The following is a 20,920-nucleotide window of genomic DNA, read 5'->3' on the forward strand; positions in this document are numbered from 1 at the left end:
AAGCTGCAGTGCTCTCTCGGCCTCTCTGTGTCCGTCAATGTCCAATAACTTAATGGAGCTTTGATTCCTGACCGGCTCCAGCACACACACACACACACACACACACACACACACACACACACACACACACACTACTAGCATACACACACACACACACACACACTCCTATGGCCTGCTCCTTTACTGTTTGCTCAATAAATGAAAGCATGAAGGAAAGTTGTGTACGTTTAACCCTTCATTGTCTGCTGTACTGAGCTGTAATGATGTTAATATATGCGCAGTGACAACACTCCTCCTCCTCCTCCTCCTCTGCCTCCGAGGGCCATGGTGATGAAGGGTCTGCAGCTGCCCACCCAGGGAGCTAAGACAGTGGGATGCGGGTGTGTGACGCTGGAGGCCACGGTGAATGTCAGAGGCTCTGCTGCTCCACACAGATCAATTACTCTGATCGGTGTGTGTGTGTGTGTGTGTGTGTAGAAGCAGACGGGTGAACACTAAGTGCAGAAGATCATTTAAGTTCTTGTTTAACTATGAGAAACCTGAATGAGTGAGTGAGTATGAGAATGAGTCAGTGAGTCAGTGAGTCAGTGAGTGAGTGAGTGAGTGAGTGAGTGAGTATGTGAGGAGTGGGACTTAGTGAGTGAGTGAATGAGTGAGTGAGTATGTCAGAGAGTAAAGTGCTAGTACGAGTGAGTGAGTAAGTGAGTGAGGGAGGGTGAATTATAGTGGGACTGACTGAGTGGGTCTGTGAATGTGTGAGTGATAGCATGATTGGGTGAGAGAGTGACAGTGTGAGTTAGCGACTGGTTGAGAGAGAGACTGTTAGATAGTGATGGGGTGAGAGAGTGACAGTGTGAGGCAGTGACTGTGTGAGAGAATGACAGTGTGAGACAGTGACTGGGTGAGACAGTGACTGGGTGAGAGAGTGACTGTGTGAGAGAGTGACTGGGTGAGACAGTGACTGGGTGAGAGAGTGACTGGGTGAAGGAGTTACTATGTGAGAGAGTGACAGTGTGAGAGAGTGACTGGGTGAGAGAGTGAATGTGTGAGAGGGTTACTGTGTGAGAGGGTGACTGTGAGAGAGAGTGACTGTGTGAGAGAGTGACTGTGTGAGAGAGTGATTGGGTGAGACAGTGACTGCGTGAGAGAGTGACTGCGTGAGAGAGTGAATGTGTGAGAGAGTGACTGGGTGAAGGAGTGACTGGGTGAGAGGGTTACTGTGTGAGAGGGTGACTGTGTGAGAGAGTGACTGTGTGAGAGAGTGATTGGGTGAGAGAGTGAATGTGTGAGACAGTGACTGGGTGAGGGAGTGACTGGGTGAGAGAGTGAATGTGTGAGAGAGTGACTGGGTGAGAGAGTGAATGTGTGAGACAGTGACTGGGTGAGAGATTGAATGTGTGAGGGAGTGACTGGGTGAAGGAGTGACTGGGTGAGAGAGTGAATGTGTGAGTGAGTGACTGGGTGAGGGAGTGACTGGGTGAGAGGGTTACTGTGTGTGAGGGTTACTGTGTGAGAGGGTGACTGTGAGAGAGAGTGACTGTGTATGAGAGTGATTGTTTGAGAGAGTGACTGGGTGAGAGGGTTACTGTGTGAGAGGGTGACTGTGTGAGACAGTGACTGTGAGAGAAAGTGATTGTTTGAGAGAGTGACTGGGTGAGAGGGTTACTGTGTGAGAGGGTTACTGTGTGAGAGGGTGACTGTGAGAGAGAGTGACTGTGTATGAGAGTGATTGTTTGAGAGAGTGACTGGGTGAGAGGGTTACTGTGTGAGAGGGTGACTGTGTGAGACAGTGACTGTGAGAGAGAGTGATTGTTTGAGAGAGTGACTGGGTGAGAGGGTTACTGTGTGAGAGGGTTACTGTGTGAGAGGGTGACTGTGAGAGACAGTGACTGTGAGAGAGAGTGATTGTTTGAGAGAGTGACTGGGTGAGAGGGTTACTGTGTGAGAGGGTGACTGTGAGAGAGAGTGACTGTGTATGAGACTGATTGTTTGAGAGAGTGACTGGGTGAGAGGGTTACTGTGTGAGAGGGTTACTGTGTGAGAGGGTGACTGTGAGAGACAGTGACTGTGAGAGAGAGTGATTGTTTGAGAGAGTGACTGGGTGAGAGGGTTACTGTGTGAGAGGGTGACTGTGAGAGAGAGTGATTGTTTGAGAGAGTGACTGGGTGAGAGGGTTACTGTGTGAGACAGTGACTGTGAGAGAGAGTGATTGTTTGAGAGAGTGACTGGGTGAGAGGGTGACTGTGAGAGAGAGTGATTGTTTGAGAGAGTGACTGTGTGAGAGGGTGACTGTGAGAGACAGTGACTGTGAGAGAGAGTGATTGTTTGAGAGAGTGACTGGGTGAGAGGGTGACTGTGAGAGAGAGTGATTGTTTGAGAGAGTGACTGTGTGAGAGGGTGACTGTGAGAGACAGTGACTGTGAGAGAGAGTGATTGTTTGAGAGAGTGACTGTGTGAGAGGGTGACTGTGAGAGACAGTGACTGTGAGAGAGAGTGATTGTTTGAGAGAGTGACTGGGTGAGAGGGTGACTGTGAGAGAGAGTGATTGTTTGAGAGAGTGACTGTGTGAGAGGGTGACTGTGAGAGACAGTGACTGTGAGAGAGAGTGATTGTTTGAGAGAGTGACTGGGTGAGAGGGTGACTGTGAGAGAGAGTGACTGTGTATGAGAGTGATTGTTTGAGAGAGTGACTGGGTGAAGGAGTGAGTGACAAGCCAGTTCCAAAATGCCGTAACTCTGTAGACTGTAGGAGTGTGCACTTCTTTCGTTTGTACAGAACCTGTCACGTGCCGGGGCAGGGGTGGTGTATGGGGGTCCTGGTCTGTATCTTGGTGTATCCCAGTGTTTCTCAGAGAGAAGTCGTTAAAGACGTCACACTGCCGTCTGGAGCTGATAAGCAGAAGCCAGTCTCTGATCACAGTGTGTCTCGGGCTGATAAACAGCGCAGCGTCACGGCGAGTTGTTCTTGTTATTGATGTGCTCCCTTTCCCTCAGGCAGCGTCTGCTACTTGCCACGATGTTATTGTAAATAAGACTATGCTATTAATGACTTGCCTGGTTAAATTAAAGGTTAAATAAATGGTAAAACAACTGTGTGGGGTGGGGGAGGGGTGGGGGTGAGGTGGGGATTCTGTGGGTGTGTTGTGAGCCGAGCAAAAACATTCGGACAGCTGTCGAGGTGCAGAAAGACAGCTCCATTAACTGTGTGTGTCCCTCCTGCACAGGGACAGTGTGTCTCAGCCTCAGAACATCAGTCCAACAGCTGCCTTTCACTAACCCTAACCCTAACACACACACACACACACACACTGACTGTTTTGTCTTCCAGGGCTCAGTAAATCCAAGGTTAAGTTACATGGGTCGGACCCCCTCGCTGAGCCCCTCCGTGTCATAATGAGGTCATACACTCTCAGTGTCCGGAAGTTTATAGACACCTGCTTTCCCTCATTCTGAAATGATGGGGTCGTTTAGGGAGTGTGTCTTACTTGCTGCAATAGTTACTGACTCTGCTCTTCCGAGATTGGCTTCGCTACATGTTTTTGAACATTGCTGTGTGGATTTGATAGCCGCAGATAAGTTGGTGGGCATCTAAGTGATTTATTTTTCCAAATACATCCCACTTAAAGACTCCAGATGGACTTCAAAGACATCCGCTTTCGCTGCTTACGTATATTTCCCGTTTTAATAGAAAGATCCACAAAACCCAGCTCAATAACCGGAGCTCCCACGTGCTCTGATTGTTCGCTGCATCCAAGACATACCAAAGGCCACAGAGCAGCAGGAACGTCCAGGTGTGATTTATTTATACAACTCCTGGCTGTATAAAAAAAACTCGCACTGTCAAAGCAAATGTTATCTGGCAACCCGCGCTCGCTGTGTTTATGCAGCAGATGTTGTCCACCACAAGCAGTGATGTGTTCCAGCTTGACTTTTTTTTACAACGGGCCTCCACTAACGGCCGGAGGATCTGGAGCTGGGGAGGCTTAGGGAAGGTACTGGAACATTGCTGTCAGGAGCTGATTGTATCCGAGCATCAGTGAGGTCAGGTCCTGATGTTAGATGATTAGTTCTGGATCCTGTCCCCCACCCCAACTCATCTCCAAGGTTATTTGGAGGAGCACTCGTTACTCCTGAGGGTTCAGTGCGATTCCTGGGGGCTTCCTCCCCCTCTAGATCCACTTCGCTTTGGGATAGGTGACCTTAGGCTCATGTGCAGCTGCTTGAGTCGAGTGACCCATTATTTAGAGATAATTAGACAGTTACTGAACGCTTGTGCACATTAAAATCACTGAATTTTGCTGTATCCAAAGCATAAAGGGGCTGTTTACACTTGGCATTACCTTAATATAAAGGGTTAAACAGTGTAACCACAATTTAGTTCATAATTAAAATAAAGTAAAAAAAAAAATAATAAAAAATTTAAATGTAAACAGTGCAACCACGATTAAAGTGGTCAATAAATAGTTAAAAATAAATACATTTTAAAAATATTAAAGGGTTAACAGTGCGACCAAGATTAAATCGATAGTTTCAAATAAAAGTGAAGACAAGAGAATCTACACTGTAAAAAATGTCAGTAAAATTACGGTAAAAAAAACAGCAGCTGTGGTTGCCAAGGTTTCACTGTAAAATTTACGTTCAAAATGTCTATGACATTACAGTATTAATTTTGGCTTAAATTTTACATTCGAGAACTGATATACACCATAAAAACTACACAGTATTTACATAAAAAAAAAAACAAAGAAACCGTAGAAGCCGTAAAATTAACGTGAAAATACTGTGATAAAAGAGAAAATGGTGACAGAGCCAAACCGCATCCTATAGTCAACCCTTAAAAGGAAGTATTGCCGAAAGGATCAAAGAAATGTGGGCGCCACACTCCAACACTCAGAACACAGGCTGATGGTGAACCAACACACATCTCGTCATAACACAAACACACACACACACACACACACACACAAATACACAAAATAATCGACCAAATGCAACCCAAAATCAAAAATTCCAAAGTCTCCAAGAAAAAAGAGAAAAACGAAGAAACTCAGAAAGTCACAGAAAATATGGAGAAGCAAGGCATGCTGGGAGCTCCCTAATGACCCCCAGCTGCTCCCTGTCATTGGTCACTTGTCCCACCCCATAATGGTGTGTGCATTTAACTGTGAAATCGTGTATTTTTTACAGTAAAGAGATGTAAAAATTAGTGTTTTGGCTGAAAAGTATTTACGGTATTTAGCTGTTTTAAAGAAACTTTTCAACCTTTTTAGAGTTTACAGTCATTTACTCTCATGGTTTTACAGTGTTCCACCGTAAAATTCACAGCTATTTTTTACAGTGTAAACAGGAAATGTATAAAATTAATGTCAATACGATGCTAAAGTGGCTAAAATGACCCTAGAGTGTTTAAATAAAACTATATTAATGTTCTCTTTGAAGCTGTTTAGAGGTGAGTTGGTTCAATTTTTTATTTACGACATTTAAGTGTAAACAAAACATGTTTTCCGTGTCCTGCCAGAGACAGCGCAGGTGTGTGGTTTTTTTCTGGAGATCAGTGGCTGGACTCTTTCGCAGATGAAATGAACATCTGTCGTCATACACAAAGAAACCGCAGGAACCCTGTGTCTGTAAAACTCTCAAACATTCCTCTGGACAGTCGTTTTTAAAACTCACAGCGTCTGCAACGCACTGCCTTTCCCTCTGAGGCTGCAGACACAATCTGGACACAATGTGCACGTTAAAACCAGGTGAAAACAGGCCGCTAGTGTGTACCGTAACCCACGGTAAGTGATGCACAGCTCAGGTTGACGTTCCGATGTAAATCGGACCTGATCTCACCGACCTTTAGCACAGTTCTGTATTCAGAGGTCTTAAAGAAGCGGAGAGAAATCCCCGGCAGCTCAGTGTTTACTCCGAGCCCTGAGTCATGCTTCATTCACCGCAAATGGGAAACTGAATTGGTATCAGTTTCCCTCTTGACTCAGCGCGCCTCATAACGAAGGCCTGGATGACGCCAACGGAAAACACTTCCCCAAACAGGATGCGCCACGTTTTTTTCGCTTTCCTTTAAAGCCCTGACCTCATACAGTGAGATAAGCAACGCATCCACGCTGCACTGAGCCTCACACACACACACACACACACACACACACATGCACACGCTTCCTGACGCAAGCACCTGCTCTTGAGTAAGGCCCGGTTCTCTGTTTGACTCCTGCGTCTTTCATGTGGCTCTCACACTGTCTCCGAGTTCCCCGCTCCGACTGAGAGTGTGTTGGTAATCAATCAGTGACTCAAACCTTCTCTGTTCAGCTCTGGAAGCCTGACCTACATCTTGGGTCTCGGAAAAGCTCCATACATCCCCGTCCTTCTGAGACACGGGGCGGAAAATAAAGGCCTGACTCAGCGGATGGTGTGTGTTTTCGCTGTGTTAAGCTGATTTTCAGAGAGAGAGAGAGAGAGAGAGAGAGAGAGAGGGAAAGAAATCAATGGATCCTATCCACTGCTTACTTTCTGATTTACAATATCAACACAACAAACACTGATCAGCCACAAGATTAAAAGCACTGACAGCTGAACTCAACAGCACTGAACAGATCTGGATACAGTGCCCCCTGTCGAGTCGGGGGCAGATATCAGGCGGCGACTGCTTGGTGTTGGAAGCAGGCGAAATGATCTGTGAAGAGCGCGGTGTGTTCTCCCTGTGTCTGTGTGGGTTTCCTCTGTGTACCCTTGTCCACAGGTGTGATGGACTGGCGGTGTTGTTAACTGTATTGTGGAAGATCTTCATTATATCAAAGATGATCTTCTCTTTAAGCCTGGCTCTTGTATAAAGTATATGTACTGTATGTGCAATTAGCCCTGTGAAGGACTGGCGCCCCCTCCAGGGTGTGTTCCCGCCTTGTGCCCAGTGATTCCGGGTAGGCTCCGGACCCACCGCGACTGGATAAGCGTTTACAGACAATAAATGAATGAATGAATGAATATATATAATTAGAATAAATTTCTAGAAAAAAAAATCAAAATTTTTTTAAAATTAACATTATTTTAGTTTTCTTAAAAAGTAGTGTGTGTTGTGAGTGAGTGAAGAACAAAGTGTGTTTCCAGACGTTCTCCTGATCGTACGTATTTCTAAAATCAGTAGAGCACTGGATTTAACACGGTGAGGTATTTATTAACCGTTAAAACTAGGGACTGGACGATGACCTCAAATAACACTGGACTGTCACCAGGAGAGGTGTAGAAAGGGTTAACCACCCCCCCCCACTCCCACACACACACACTATGACACTCACTGTGATAATGGGGTTGGTTTTAATGCTAATTTTACTGTTCTGAGCCACTGTTTACTCTTTAAATCTCCTTTTCTCCGGTGTCTGAACCCTTTTGCGCTTAGATCTTAGACCTTTGCCGTGTCTCTGGTCCTGCTCTAGTGCACCAGCAGAGTGTGAGATGGTGGTTGGGCCGTGTGTGGGTTCATGTGGCATTTCCGAAGTGTGTTCTGAGGGGTCTGTGACATTCTGGTGCAGGTCTTTCATTCTCCGCGCCTTTGAAACTCAGACAGAAAGCGGTGAGTGAGGGGAGAAAGTGTGAGATCGAGAAGAACCGGAGTTTTTTTACACTGCTGTGGTTGGCATTAACGTATTTCCAGTTTAACCACAGCTTCAGTGTCTATGTCGTGTGTGTGTTTTGATCTTTTTATGATGTGTGTGTGTGTGTGTGTGTTTATGAGTTAGTCACATTGTATAAAAAACTCAACTCTTTCATATCCTACCCACACACTCACCTTCATCATCATCATCATCGTCATCACTGTCATTATGTCATATATTTTTCTGCAGATGTGAGGTTTTGTTCTTACTTTCCTTATTTTGCAGGTTTTGCAGGTGTGAGTCATTTGAATACAGCAGGTGTGTCATTATGAATGGAAATGTACTTAAAATAACGTCTTATTTTATTTACTTCAGTTGAAACACAAGACATTTCTCTTTCTCTTTGTAAATATTAGAGTTCTCTGTATTCCCAGTGCTTTGGTTGAAGTTAGAATGGTACCAGGTTTGAATAAGACTACGCTTATAAAGGCTTTATAAGTGGCGTTATAGTTAATTAAGTTGTAAACACATTAAAAGTCATTAATAATCTGTTATAACACACAGACAGAAAGGGCAACTGTGACGTGTTGTTTGCCAAATAGTGAACCCACATTCATCTACAGTTAAACATCAAATCTCGCCAAATACTGAGCTCTTCCATCAGTCGACAGTCGACCCTCAAGCACTTGTTTGTTCACACAGTTCACAATTTAACCACCAAGTTTAATAAATAAACCTCTGATATACTGTCTTTTTAGACACTGATGGTAGTGTGGTGTTTACACTTTCAGTGTCGGAGAAAAGTAGGTCACTGGTGCCCTTTCTGTCACTGTGTTCAAATTGTTATCAATGACCTTTAAGGTGTTTAAAACCTTAAACTAGGAATAACCATGTTATAAACAGATTTTAAACGTCTTATAAACCATTGTAGGTGTAGTCTATTAGTAATGTATAACTGTTACATTCACCAATAATGATCAAAATGGCCTCCAACAATTATATACAGCAAACATGAGCGACCCAGATATTTATTATCTTTCCTTATTATCGTTACACTTATATAGCGCCTTTCTAGACACCCAAGGACGCTTTACAATCCACACTGCTCAGAACATTCAATCCACACACTGGCGAGAAGCGGCAGCCAAACGCGCACAGCGTACTCTCGACCAGGAACGACCGTCCACCTGGAGGACTGCATCGGGCACTAGGATTTCACCCAGGACAGAGCGCCAATCCATATCTGGGCGCACACACATTCACACTCATTCACTCACACACCAGGACAGTTATTAGACAGAAGCCAATTCACCTACCCTCCATGTTTTTGGACTGTGGGAGGAAACCCACACAGACACGGGGAGAACATGGAAACTCCACCCAGATGGGACTTGAACCCAAGATCCCAGCGCTGGGAGGCGAACGTGCTAACCACTAAGCCACCGTGCTGCCCTGTTATAATTTGTTATAATTGGTTATGAATGGTGTTTATTTTATAAATAAACTAAGCGAGCTCCAGTCCACTGGAGGTGCTGTTTCACTAAAATACACACAAAGTCTTCTATGAACCTGGAGAAGAATATGTCAGAAATGGTGCTGTAAACTGTTGCGGAAGAACGTTACACGGGGAATAGTCCTGAGCTGAGGTCAGGGTTAGGTTTAAGGTTAATTCTAGGTGTAAGAAATGAATGTGTACCTCCACAAACAGCAAATATATATTTATGCTACATATTGTACGCTTCCTTGGAATGGTGCTTAAGAAAAATATATACGAATCAAACATGGTGGGTGTTGCTTTATGGTTACTGCAGTTTTCCAGGTGGTTGCTAGGCTGTGGCTAAGTGGTTGCTATAGTAACCCAGATAATTGGTAAGGTGTTAGTGTATGGCTTCTGTGGTGTAGTATGTGGCTTCCAGGTGATTATTTCACAGAGAATGTATTTTGTAAACCTCACTAAATTAAAATTTAAGAAAACAACAACAACAACAATAATAATAATAATAATAATAATAATAATAATAATAATATAATAATAATACTTTTAAGGAGAAATAAAGAGGGGCTGTTTGGAGGGAAAATGACCTCAGGACACGATGTAAAATGTCAAATGAAACAGGACTGAATTATAGCAGCACTGTCGAGGTGAATCATGGTGAAAACTGAGACGTCATTACACGTTTCCTAAATCAAATCTTTTCTGAGTTCACTCAGGGAGTTTTCCGTCGTGTGGTCACACTCATTACTGTACACTCTTCTGTTTTTGCTCAGAACCCAGTTCTACAGAGACTCGGACGATGAGCACTTCTCAGTCGTAGAAATTTGTGCCTAGAAAGTCGTTAATGGGTTGGAGCTGTGTGTGTATTTGTGTGTGTGAAGGGGAATCCTGAGATTGCCGTGGGTGTTGGCCTACTTTGGTAGCCTTCCTACTCCTCCTCCTCCTCCTCTTCCACCTCTTCCTCTGCTCTAATCCTCAGAGGAAGCCATTAAGGCCTGTTCCTTTAAAGGCTGCAGTTAGAGACGGGCCGCTGAAGTGACGGATAAATGAAGCGTAAGTGCTGCTACAGTGGGAGCTCCGTTTAAAAGTGGGCCCAAAATACTCAAAACAACTGGGAGTCGGGAGGGAGATTTTAAAACCCTTAGCCTCTAAACATGAGACGGTTTTTGGACTTGACTACATTCAGACGTCATTTATCTCCACTGTAGATCGCTGACACAATTTTATTTCAGGATCATTTGGGAACTTTTATTATGAAATATATACATAGGGTTTATTTTTTAGATTAATATATCTTCTTTATACCGCAACTCTGAAATGGATTAAGCAGCAAAGAAGATGGTGATGATAGCCTCTTTATATTAGGGACTTTTATTATGAAATATATATATATAGGGTTTATTTTTTACGTTAATATATCTTCTTTATACCGCGACTCTGAAAGGGATTAAGCAGCAAAGAAGATGGTGATGATAACCTCTTTATTTTAGGGACTTTTATTATATATATATATATATATATATATATATAGAACAACAACCAAAGAGCTATATTAGTTTTATTGTAAATACTCAATAATACATTGTAGATACTAAATAATTAATATTCAGTACAAAGTTATTTATTTTTATTAAATACTAGATGGTTCCTTGCAGGAACTGAATCATTTGTAGTAGATACTGAATACTGTATATTACATAGATAACAAATAGTTAATGGTGATTTCTAAATAATGCACAGTAGATGCTGCATAATTCTTAGTAGTAACAGAATAATTCACTGAATAATTCATGATGGCTCTTGCATATTTTATTAAATACTGAATAATTCATGAGCTTTCAACTTTTCTCTAAGCTTTCATAGGAAGTGCACTGTGCATGACCATCATGCTAACCTCCCGCAATCTGGCCATTTCCATTAAGCTTTTAACCTTCACCTCTCTCTCTCTCTCTCTCTCTCTCTCTCTCTCTCTCTCTCTCATACACACACAGTGTCTGTGAATGTGTGTGTGTGTGTGTGTGTGTGTGTGTGTGTGTGACTGGAGGTTATCAGTATTAGTTCAGTTGAGGTCACTCTGTTACGACAGAACGTCACACAAAGGCTGGAGATCAGATATCTAGAACATTCTTGGATTTCTCTCTCTCTCTCTCTCTCTCTCTGTGTGTGTGTGTGTGGTTGCTGATTATTATCACACACTCAGCTCATGTAAGCTTTGCAGTGTGGACTTTAACCCTTTAGTGAGAAAAATTCTTTTCTCGTTTGGCTGATGTGCTCTTGTCTGATTTCACGAGAGATTTTGAAACACACCAATCAGCCACAACATTACACCTACCTCCCTGTTTCACACTCAGCTCCACCGAGGAGACAGGAAGAAGCAGTTTGTAGTTCTGTGATTACAGACTGTAGCCTGTTACTCGGCATACTTTGTTAGCGCCCTTGCACCCTGTTCAGTGACACTGAGGGCTTTAACACTCCGGTCTGTAAATGGTGCCTGTAGGAGTGAATGAGTCTTGTGTTCTCTGAAGAGGAAGAAGGTGTGGTTTGCTTTAAATCAGTGTGTAATCTTCCTCTCGTGATGCATAAACATTTGTGAATTAATGCTAACACTGGGCACTGGTAAACAGTGATTTCTCCTCTGTAAATGAAGGGTCTGTATGAAGTAACACTGAAAGGTGTGAGTGAGTGTGTGAAACTGTCCACAGGTGTGAGTGTGTGTGAGTGACTGGGTGAGTGTGTGAAACTGTCCACAGGTGTGAGTGTGTGTGAGTGACTGAGTGAGTGTGCGAGTGACTGGGTGAGTGTGTGAAACTGTCCACAGGTTAGAGTGTGTGTGAGTGACTGGGTGAGTGTGTGAAACTGTCCACAGGTGTGAGTGTGTGTGAGTGACTGAGTGAGTGTGCGAGTGACTGGGTGAGTGTGTGAAACTGTCCACAGGTTAGAGTGTGTGTGAGTGACTGGGTGAGTGTGTGAGTGACTGGGTGAGTGTGAAACTGTCCACAGGTGTGAGTGTGTGTGAGTGACTGGGTGAGTGTGCGAGTGACTGGGTGAGTGTGTGAAACTGTCCACAGGTTAGAGTGTGTGTGAGTGACTGGGTGAGTGTGTGAGTGACTGGGTGAGTGTGTGACACTGTCCACAGGTGTGAGTGTGTGAGTGACTGGGTGAGTGTGTGAAACTGTCCTCAGGTGTGTGTGTGTGAATGACTGGGTGAGTGTGTGAATAACTGGGTGAGTGTGTGAAACTGTCCACAGGTTAGAGTGCGTGTGAGTGACTGGGTGAGAGTATGATGAGTGACTGGGTGAGTGTGTGACTGACTAGGTGAGTGTGTGAAACTGTCCACAGGGGTGAGTGTGTGAGTGACTGGGTGAGTGTGTGAAACTGTCCTCAGGTGTGAGTGTGTGAGTGACTGGGTGAGTGTGTGAAACTGTCCACAGGGGTGAGTGTGTGAGTGACTGGGTGAGTGTGTGAGTGACTAGGTGAGTGTGTGAAACTGTGCACAGGTGTGAGTGTGTGAGTGACTGGGTGAGTGTGTGAAACTGTCCACAGGTTTGAGTGTGTGAGTGACTAGGTGAGTGTGTGAAACTGTCCACAGGTTTGAGTGTGTGAGTGACTGGGTGAGTGTGTGAAACTGTCCACAGGGGTGAGTGTGTGAGTGACTGGGTGAGTGTGTGAAACTGTCCACAGGTTAGAGTGCGTGTGAGTGACTGGGTGAGAGTATGAGTGACTGGGTGAGTGTGTGACTGACTAGGTGAGTGTGTGAAACTGTTCACAGGGGTGAGTGTGTGCGTGACTGGGTGAGTGTGTGAAACTGTGCACAGGTGTGAGTGTGTGTGAGTGACTGGGTGAGTGTGTGAAACTGTTCACAGGTGTGAGTGTGTGTGAGTGACTGAGTGAGTGTGCGAGTGACTGGGTGAGTGTGTGAAACTGTCCACAGGTTAGAGTGTGTGTGAGTGACTGGGTGAGTGTGTGAGTGACTGGGTGAGTGTGAAACTGTCCACAGGTGTGAGTGTGTGTGAGTGACTGGGTGAGTGTGCGAGTGACTGGGTGAGTGTGTGAAACTGTCCACAGGTTAGAGTGTGTGTGAGTGACTGGGTGAGTGTGTGAGTGACTGGGTGAGTGTGTGAAACTGTCCACAGGTGTGACTGTGTGAGTGACTAGGTGAGTGTGTGAAACTGTCCACAGGTGTGAGTGTGTGAGTGACTGGGTGAGTGTGTGACACTGTCCACAGGTGTGAGTGTGTGAGTGACTGGGTGAGTGTGTGAAACTGTCCTCAGGTGTGTGTGTGTGAGTGACTGGGTGAGTGTGTGAGTAACTGGGTGAGTGTGTGAAACTGTCCACAGGTTAGAGTGCGTGTGAGTGACTGGGTGAGAGTATGAGTGACTGGGTGAGTGTGTGACTGACTAGGTGAGTGTGTGAAACTGTCCACAGGGGTGAGTGTGTGAGTGACTGGGTGAGTGTGTGAAACTGTCCTCAGGTGTGAGTGTGTGAGTGACTGGGTGAGTGTGTGAGTGACTAGGTGAGTGTGTGAAACTGTGCACAGGTGTGAGTGTGTGAGTGACTGGGTGAGTGTGTGAAACTGTCCACAGGTTTGAGTGTGTGAGTGACTGGGTGAGTGTGTGAGTAACTGGGTGAGTGTGTGAAACTGTCCACAGGTGTGACTGTGTGAGTGACTAGGTGAGTGTGTGAAACTGTCCACAGGTGTGAGTGTGTGAGTGACTGGGTGAGTGTGTGACACTGTCCACAGGTGTGAGTGTGTGAGTGACTGGGTGAGTGTGTGAAACTGTCCTCAGGTGTGTGTGTGTGAGTGACTGGGTGAGTGTGTGAGTAACTGGGTGAGTGTGTGAAACTGTCCACAGGTTAGAGTGCGTGTGAGTGACTGGGTGAGAGTATGAGTGACTGGGTGAGTGTGTGACTGACTAGGTGAGTGTGTGAAACTGTCCACAGGGGTGAGTGTGTGAGTGACTGGGTGAGTGTGTGAAACTGTCCTCAGGTGTGAGTGTGTGAGTGACTGGGTGAGTGTGTGAGTGACTAGGTGAGTGTGTGAAACTGTGCACAGGTGTGAGTGTGTGAGTGACTGGGTGAGTGTGTGAAACTGTCCACAGGTGTGAGTGTGTGAGTGACTAGGTGAGTGTGTGAAACTGTCCACAGGTTTGAGTGTGTGAGTGACTGGGTGAGTGTGTGAAACTGTCCACAGGTTTGAGTGTGTGAGTGACTAGGTGAGTGTGTGAAACTGTCCACAGGTTTGAGTGTGTGAGTGACTAGGTGAGTGTGTGAAACTGTCCACAGGTTTGAGTGTGTGAGTGACTGGGTGAGTGTGTGAAACTGTCCACAGGTTTGAGTGTGTGAGTGACTGGGTGAGTGTGTGAAACTGTCCACAGGGGTGAGTGTGTGAGTGACTGGGTGAGTGTGTGAGTGACTAGGTGAGTGTGTGAAACTGTCCACAGGTTTGAGTGTGTGAGTGACTAGGTGAGTGTGTGAAACTGTCCACAGGTTTGAGTGTGTGAGTGACTGGGTGAGTGTGTGAAACTGTCCACAGGGGTGAGTGTGTGAGTGACTGGGTGAGTGTGTGAGTGACTAGGTGAGTGTGTGAAACTGTCCACAGGTTTGAGTGTGTGAGTGACTAGGTGAGTGTGTGAAACTGTCCACAGGGGTGAGTGTGTGTGAGTGACTGGGTGAGTGTGTGAGTGACTGAGTGAGTGTGTGAGTGACTGGGTGAGTGTGTGAAACTGTCCACAGGTGTGAGTGTGTGTGAGTGACTGGGTGAGTGTGTGAAACTGTCCACAGGTGTGAGTGTGTGTGAGTGACTGAGTGAGTGTGCGAGTGACTGGGTGAGTGTGTGAAACTGTCCACAGGTTAGAGTGTGTGTGAGTGACTGGGTGAGTGTGTGAAACTGTCCACAGGTGTGAGTGTGTGTGAGTGACTGAGTGAGTGTGCGAGTGACTGGGTGAGTGTGTGAAACTGTCCACAGGTTAGAGTGTGTGTGAGTGACTGGGTGAGTGTGTGAGTGACTGGGTGAGTGTGAAACTGTCCACAGGTGTGAGTGTGTGTGAGTGACTGGGTGAGTGTGCGAGTGACTGGGTGAGTGTGTGAAACTGTCCACAGGTTAGAGTGTGTGTGAGTGACTGGGTGAGTGTGTGAGTGACTGGGTGAGTGTGTGACACTGTCCACAGGTGTGAGTGTGTGAGTGACTGGGTGAGTGTGTGAAACTGTCCTCAGGTGTGTGTGTGTGAGTGACTGGGTGAGTGTGTGAATAACTGGGTGAGTGTGTGAAACTGTCCACAGGTTAGAGTGCGTGTGAGTGACTGGGTGAGAGTATGAGTGACTGGGTGAGTGTGTGACTGACTAGGTGAGTGTGTGAAACTGTCCACAGGGGTGAGTGTGTGAGTGACTGGGTGAGTGTGTGAAACTGTCCTCAGGTGTGAGTGTGTGAGTGACTGGGTGAGTGTGTGAAACTGTCCACAGGGGTGAGTGTGTGAGTGACTGGGTGAGTGTGTGAGTGACTAGGTGAGTGTGTGAAACTGTGCACAGGTGTGAGTGTGTGAGTGACTGGGTGAGTGTGTGAAACTGTCCACAGGTTTGAGTGTGTGAGTGACTAGGTGAGTGTGTGAAACTGTCCACAGGTTTGAGTGTGTGAGTGACTGGGTGAGTGTGTGAAACTGTCCACAGGGGTGAGTGTGTGAGTGACTGGGTGAGTGTGTGAAACTGTCCACAGGTTAGAGTGCGTGTGAGTGACTGGGTGAGAGTATGAGTGACTGGGTGAGTGTGTGACTGACTAGGTGAGTGTGTGAAACTGTTCACAGGGGTGAGTGTGTGCGTGACTGGGTGAGTGTGTGAAACTGTGCACAGGTGTGAGTGTGTGTGAGTGACTGGGTGAGTGTGTGAAACTGTTCACAGGTGTGAGTGTGTGTGAGTGACTGAGTGAGTGTGCGAGTGACTGGGTGAGTGTGTGAAACTGTCCACAGGTTAGAGTGTGTGTGAGTGACTGGGTGAGTGTGTGAGTGACTGGGTGAGTGTGAAACTGTCCACAGGTGTGAGTGTGTGTGAGTGACTGGGTGAGTGTGCGAGTGACTGGGTGAGTGTGTGAAACTGTCCACAGGTTAGAGTGTGTGTGAGTGACTGGGTGAGTGTGTGAGTGACTGGGTGAGTGTGTGAAACTGTCCACAGGTGTGACTGTGTGAGTGACTAGGTGAGTGTGTGAAACTGTCCACAGGTGTGAGTGTGTGAGTGACTGGGTGAGTGTGTGACACTGTCCACAGGTGTGAGTGTGTGAGTGACTGGGTGAGTGTGTGAAACTGTCCTCAGGTGTGTGTGTGTGAGTGACTGGGTGAGTGTGTGAAACTGTCCACAGGTTAGAGTGCGTGTGAGTGACTGGGTGAGAGTATGAGTGACTGGGTGAGTGTGTGACTGACTAGGTGAGTGTGTGAAACTGTCCACAGGGGTGAGTGTGTGAGTGACTGGGTGAGTGTGTGAAACTGTCCTCAGGTGTGAGTGTGTGAGTGACTGGGTGAGTGTGTGAGTGACTAGGTGAGTGTGTGAAACTGTGCACAGGTGTGAGTGTGTGAGTGACTGGGTGAGTGTGTGAAACTGTCCACAGGTTTGAGTGTGTGAGTGACTGGGTGAGTGTGTGAGTAACTGGGTGAGTGTGTGAAACTGTCCACAGGTGTGACTGTGTGAGTGACTAGGTGAGTGTGTGAAACTGTCCACAGGTGTGAGTGTGTGAGTGACTGGGTGAGTGTGTGACACTGTCCACAGGTGTGAGTGTGTGAGTGACTGGGTGAGTGTGTGAAACTGTCCTCAGGTGTGTGTGTGTGAGTGACTGGGTGAGTGTGTGAGTAACTGGGTGAGTGTGTGAAACTGTCCACAGGTTAGAGTGCGTGTGAGTGACTGGGTGAGAGTATGAGTGACTGGGTGAGTGTGTGACTGACTAGGTGAGTGTGTGAAACTGTCCACAGGGGTGAGTGTGTGAGTGACTGGGTGAGTGTGTGAAACTGTCCTCAGGTGTGAGTGTGTGAGTGACTGGGTGAGTGTGTGAGTGACTAGGTGAGTGTGTGAAACTGTGCACAGGTGTGAGTGTGTGAGTGACTGGGTGAGTGTGTGAAACTGTCCACAGGTGTGAGTGTGTGAGTGACTAGGTGAGTGTGTGAAACTGTCCACAGGTTTGAGTGTGTGAGTGACTGGGTGAGTGTGTGAAACTGTCCACAGGTTTGAGTGTGTGAGTGACTAGGTGAGTGTGTGAAACTGTCCACAGGTTTGAGTGTGTGAGTGACTAGGTGAGTGTGTGAAACTGTCCACAGGTTTGAGTGTGTGAGTGACTGGGTGAGTGTGTGAAACTGTCCACAGGTTTGAGTGTGTGAGTGACTGGGTGAGTGTGTGAAACTGTCCACAGGGGTGAGTGTGTGAGTGACTGGGTGAGTGTGTGAGTGACTAGGTGAGTGTGTGAAACTGTCCACAGGTTTGAGTGTGTGAGTGACTAGGTGAGTGTGTGAAACTGTCCACAGGTTTGAGTGTGTGAGTGACTGGGTGAGTGTGTGAAACTGTCCACAGGGGTGAGTGTGTGAGTGACTGGGTGAGTGTGTGAGTGACTAGGTGAGTGTGTGAAACTGTCCACAGGTTTGAGTGTGTGAGTGACTAGGTGAGTGTGTGAAACTGTCCACAGGGGTGAGTGTGTGTGAGTGACTGGGTGAATGTGTGAGTGATTGGGTGAGTGTGTTAGGCTGTCCATTCTGTAAGACACTCTGACTTTCAGCTCCACTTCTATTAATACTGCAGTAGCAGGTTGAGTTGTTGAGTACCATCCCGTGGGACACCTTCCCAAGGACTCAAGGACCCCCCCCACACACCCCCTGCTGTTCCTTCTTGTTCCAATGAGGTCTGAATCCATGTCTTTACCCTGTTGTCCACTCAGGAGACGAATAGTGTGGCTAATGCTCCGACTGGAGCCGGAACTGTGTGGATCTCCGGCCTGTCGTCTTGCTTTAACGTCAGTAAGTGTGTTGTAACGACGCGTAACCGGACTCTTACTGACCGCAGGCCGATGAAGCCAAGTTCAGCTAAACCCCAACTGACGGCTCACGCTGCTGCGAGGGACCTGCCGTATGGAGCACGTCCACAGATCTGGGGATATTTCATTACCTTCATGAAAACCAGAAAAAAATTCTCTGCCGTTTTGAATCCCGTCAAACGTCTGTAAGGAGTTTAGTCCTCAGTCTCACGACGAGCCAGAAATGTAAACGGGGGGGCGGGGCTTCTCTAAACGAACAGAGTCTGAGTCTGAGGCCCCTTCCACACAGATCTGTTTATTTTTAAAAACGGACATTTTGTTCTCTCTGGTTTTGAAAATATCTTCGTCCAGACGATTATAAAAACGAGGTGCATGATCACATCCGTCCAGCAGGGGGCCAAAGAGAGATCAAAACACCAAGACGCATGCTACAAACACAGAGGTGTAATCCCAAATCACTCCATTCTCCCTCTGTAGTGCACTACGGTATTTTTGCTCCTGGGCTCCACCTACAGTTGCAGAGTGGTTTCCTACCCTCCCAAAATTACATAGAACAGTTTCTGCAGTGCCGAGCCTTCAGGTAGCAATGACAGAGGCTCTATTCTCGTTATTACAGCTCAGTTGAGCGTCACCATGATTTTGAAGCTGTAATTTTAAGGTAAAAATATTACCTAGAGTTGCTTTAAGTGTGAGACGTGCTCATGGTTTTATACTGGAGCTGGAGCTGTCAGAGAGGACCTTGATAGGTTTTGAGTTGGAGACAATGCAGTGATGTGTTTGATTGAAGGCTCTTGCTCTCAGTGACCTCCTTGTGTGTGTGTGTGTGTGTGTGTGTGTGTGACCCATTGCTGGATAACATCTTCCCTGGCTGCGGCCACGGATCCTCGCTGGAGGGAAGGAACGTAGGAGAGCAGAAAGGGAAACGTTGCTCGGAAGACTTTGATGATGTTTTCTCTGCCCTCTTCTGTTTGTGATTCTTTCCTCCGCTCTCTTCCAAGTCTGGTGTGGTCGTCCTTTCTTTTTTCGCCGATGCCAAGCTGAGCTTCTTTCGCATCCTGTCTTCTCAGCTCTGGTTCTTTCTCCAAGGGTCTGTCTTCTCCTTCCTTCCTCCTCCGTTCCTCTTTTCCGTGTCCTTGCAGGAGAGAGTGGGCTGTTGTTACGAGGCTTGTCCGTCCTGCTCTGAAACGAGGCAGTGAAAACACGGTGCCTGAGTCAAGCAAAACAATGCCGGTAAAAACCAAGCAAAATATTGTTGGAAGGTCGTCGCCGTCACGTTCGGGTTGAAAGGCCTCATTAGGATCACATTCTCCGTTAAATATGGAGCCCTGCCCTGTGTGTGGCTCCCAAAACACTTCCACAGCCGCGGTGTAGCGCTTGGACGCAGTTTAAAGAGCAACCTTGGCTTGGAAAGCTTTTCCGCTGACCTCAGCTCTGAAGCTGAGCGGGATTCCAGAGTGGGTCGCCCACTAATAGAGCCGGCGGTCTCTTCAGGGTTCTAATGAGGGCAGCGGGACGGGGCGACTGGATTAATAAAAATGTGTGGGCGGACCCAAAAGACGCTGACCGCCACTGACCTCGGGACACTGAGGCCCATGATCTGAGGAGCCGAGGAACGGGGGGGTGTCGCAGACGGGGTAAAGGAGGCGGAGACTGATAACGTTGACAGATAACACTTTGATGTCCGATCTGAGAGAGAGTTCTCCACCCTGAGCTGTATCCGTGTTTAGACTTCTGTTTAAAATTTCAGTAGGTGTTCAATAAGTGTTCAGTAGTTGATCAGTAAGTGTTCGGTGGTTGTTCAGTCGGTGTTCAGTAGTTGTTCAATAAGTGTTCAGTAGTTGATCAGTAAGTGTTCAACCGATGTTCAGTAGTTGTGTAGTAAGTGTTCAGTAGATGTTCAGTAGTTGTTTAGTACATGTTCAGTAGATGTTCAGTAGTTGTTTAGTACATGTTCAGTAGTTCAGTGTTCAGTAGGTGTTCAGTGGTTGTTCAGTGGTTGTTCAGTAGGTGTTGTGTAGGTGTTTAGCTGTTGTTCAGTAGGTGTTCAGTAGGTGTTCAGTAGTTGTTCAGTGGTTGCTCAGTTGGTGTTCAGTAGTTCAGTAGGTGTTCTGTAGGTGTTCAGTGGTTGTCTAGTGGTTGTTCAGTAGGTGTTGTGTAGTTCAGTAGTAATTCAGTAGATGTTCAGTAGATGTTCAGTAGTAGTTCAGTAGTAGTTCAGTAGTAGTTCAGTAGATGTTCAGTAGTAGTTCAGTAGATGTTCAGTAGTAGTTCAGTAGTAGTTTAGTAGTAGTTCAGTGGATGTTCAGTAGATTTTCAGTAGATCTTCAGTATCTGGTTTACTGTTGAAACGCTGAGTTGAGGTGTGTGTGGAGTCATATTAACTCGCCCGCTTTGTTCCTGTGTCAGCTGCCGGCCTCGCTTGCCCCTCGCTGTCCTCCAATCTTTATCCTTCTGTCTCCCCCACTCCCTCTCTCTCTTTCTCTCTCTCTCTTGGCCAATGCCAGCTGGTCACATGCACTGGCATTGAGACAATGAGACTCTGCTGCCATTGCCTTTGAGGGCACACGGCCAATCAGTGCTGCTGCTGGGGGACTGGAGTAGAATGAGAGACAGAGAGACAGAGAGAGAGAGCGACAGGGGTTAGGGGAAAGAGGAGAAGAGACAAAGAGAGAGGGAAGATTGAGAGAGGAGTGAAAATGAAAGAGACAGGTGAGAAAAAGTGAGTGGGTGAGAGAAGTAAGTGAGAGACAGAGGGAGTTAAGTAGGTGGAGATGAAAGAGTACAAGGAAAGGAAAGGGAGGTAGAGAGAAAGAGGGGGAAAGAGAAACTGGAAGAG

At 46.5% G+C, this 20,920-nt stretch overlaps 1 protein-coding gene across 1 annotated transcript in view; it reads right to left on the bottom strand.

Moving 5' to 3' along the window:
• Window positions 1-19,678, bottom strand: part of LOC136665630 (uncharacterized) — a 27,861-nt gene extending 8,183 nt beyond the window's left edge. The window contains exons 1-2 of the mRNA XM_066643276.1: window positions 19,659-19,678; window positions 18,927-19,263 (exon numbers count right to left, since the gene is read on the bottom strand). Of these exons, the coding sequence (XP_066499373.1) occupies window positions 18,927-19,263; window positions 19,659-19,678 (357 nt within the window). The remainder of the gene's footprint in view (window positions 1-18,926; window positions 19,264-19,658) is intronic.
• Between the last annotated feature and the right edge of the window lie 1,242 nt (window positions 19,679-20,920).

Source organism: Hoplias malabaricus, chromosome 14 (genome assembly GCF_029633855.1).
Source record: "Hoplias malabaricus isolate fHopMal1 chromosome 14, fHopMal1.hap1, whole genome shotgun sequence".
Classification (NCBI taxonomy): Eukaryota; Metazoa; Chordata; class Actinopteri; order Characiformes; family Erythrinidae; genus Hoplias; species Hoplias malabaricus.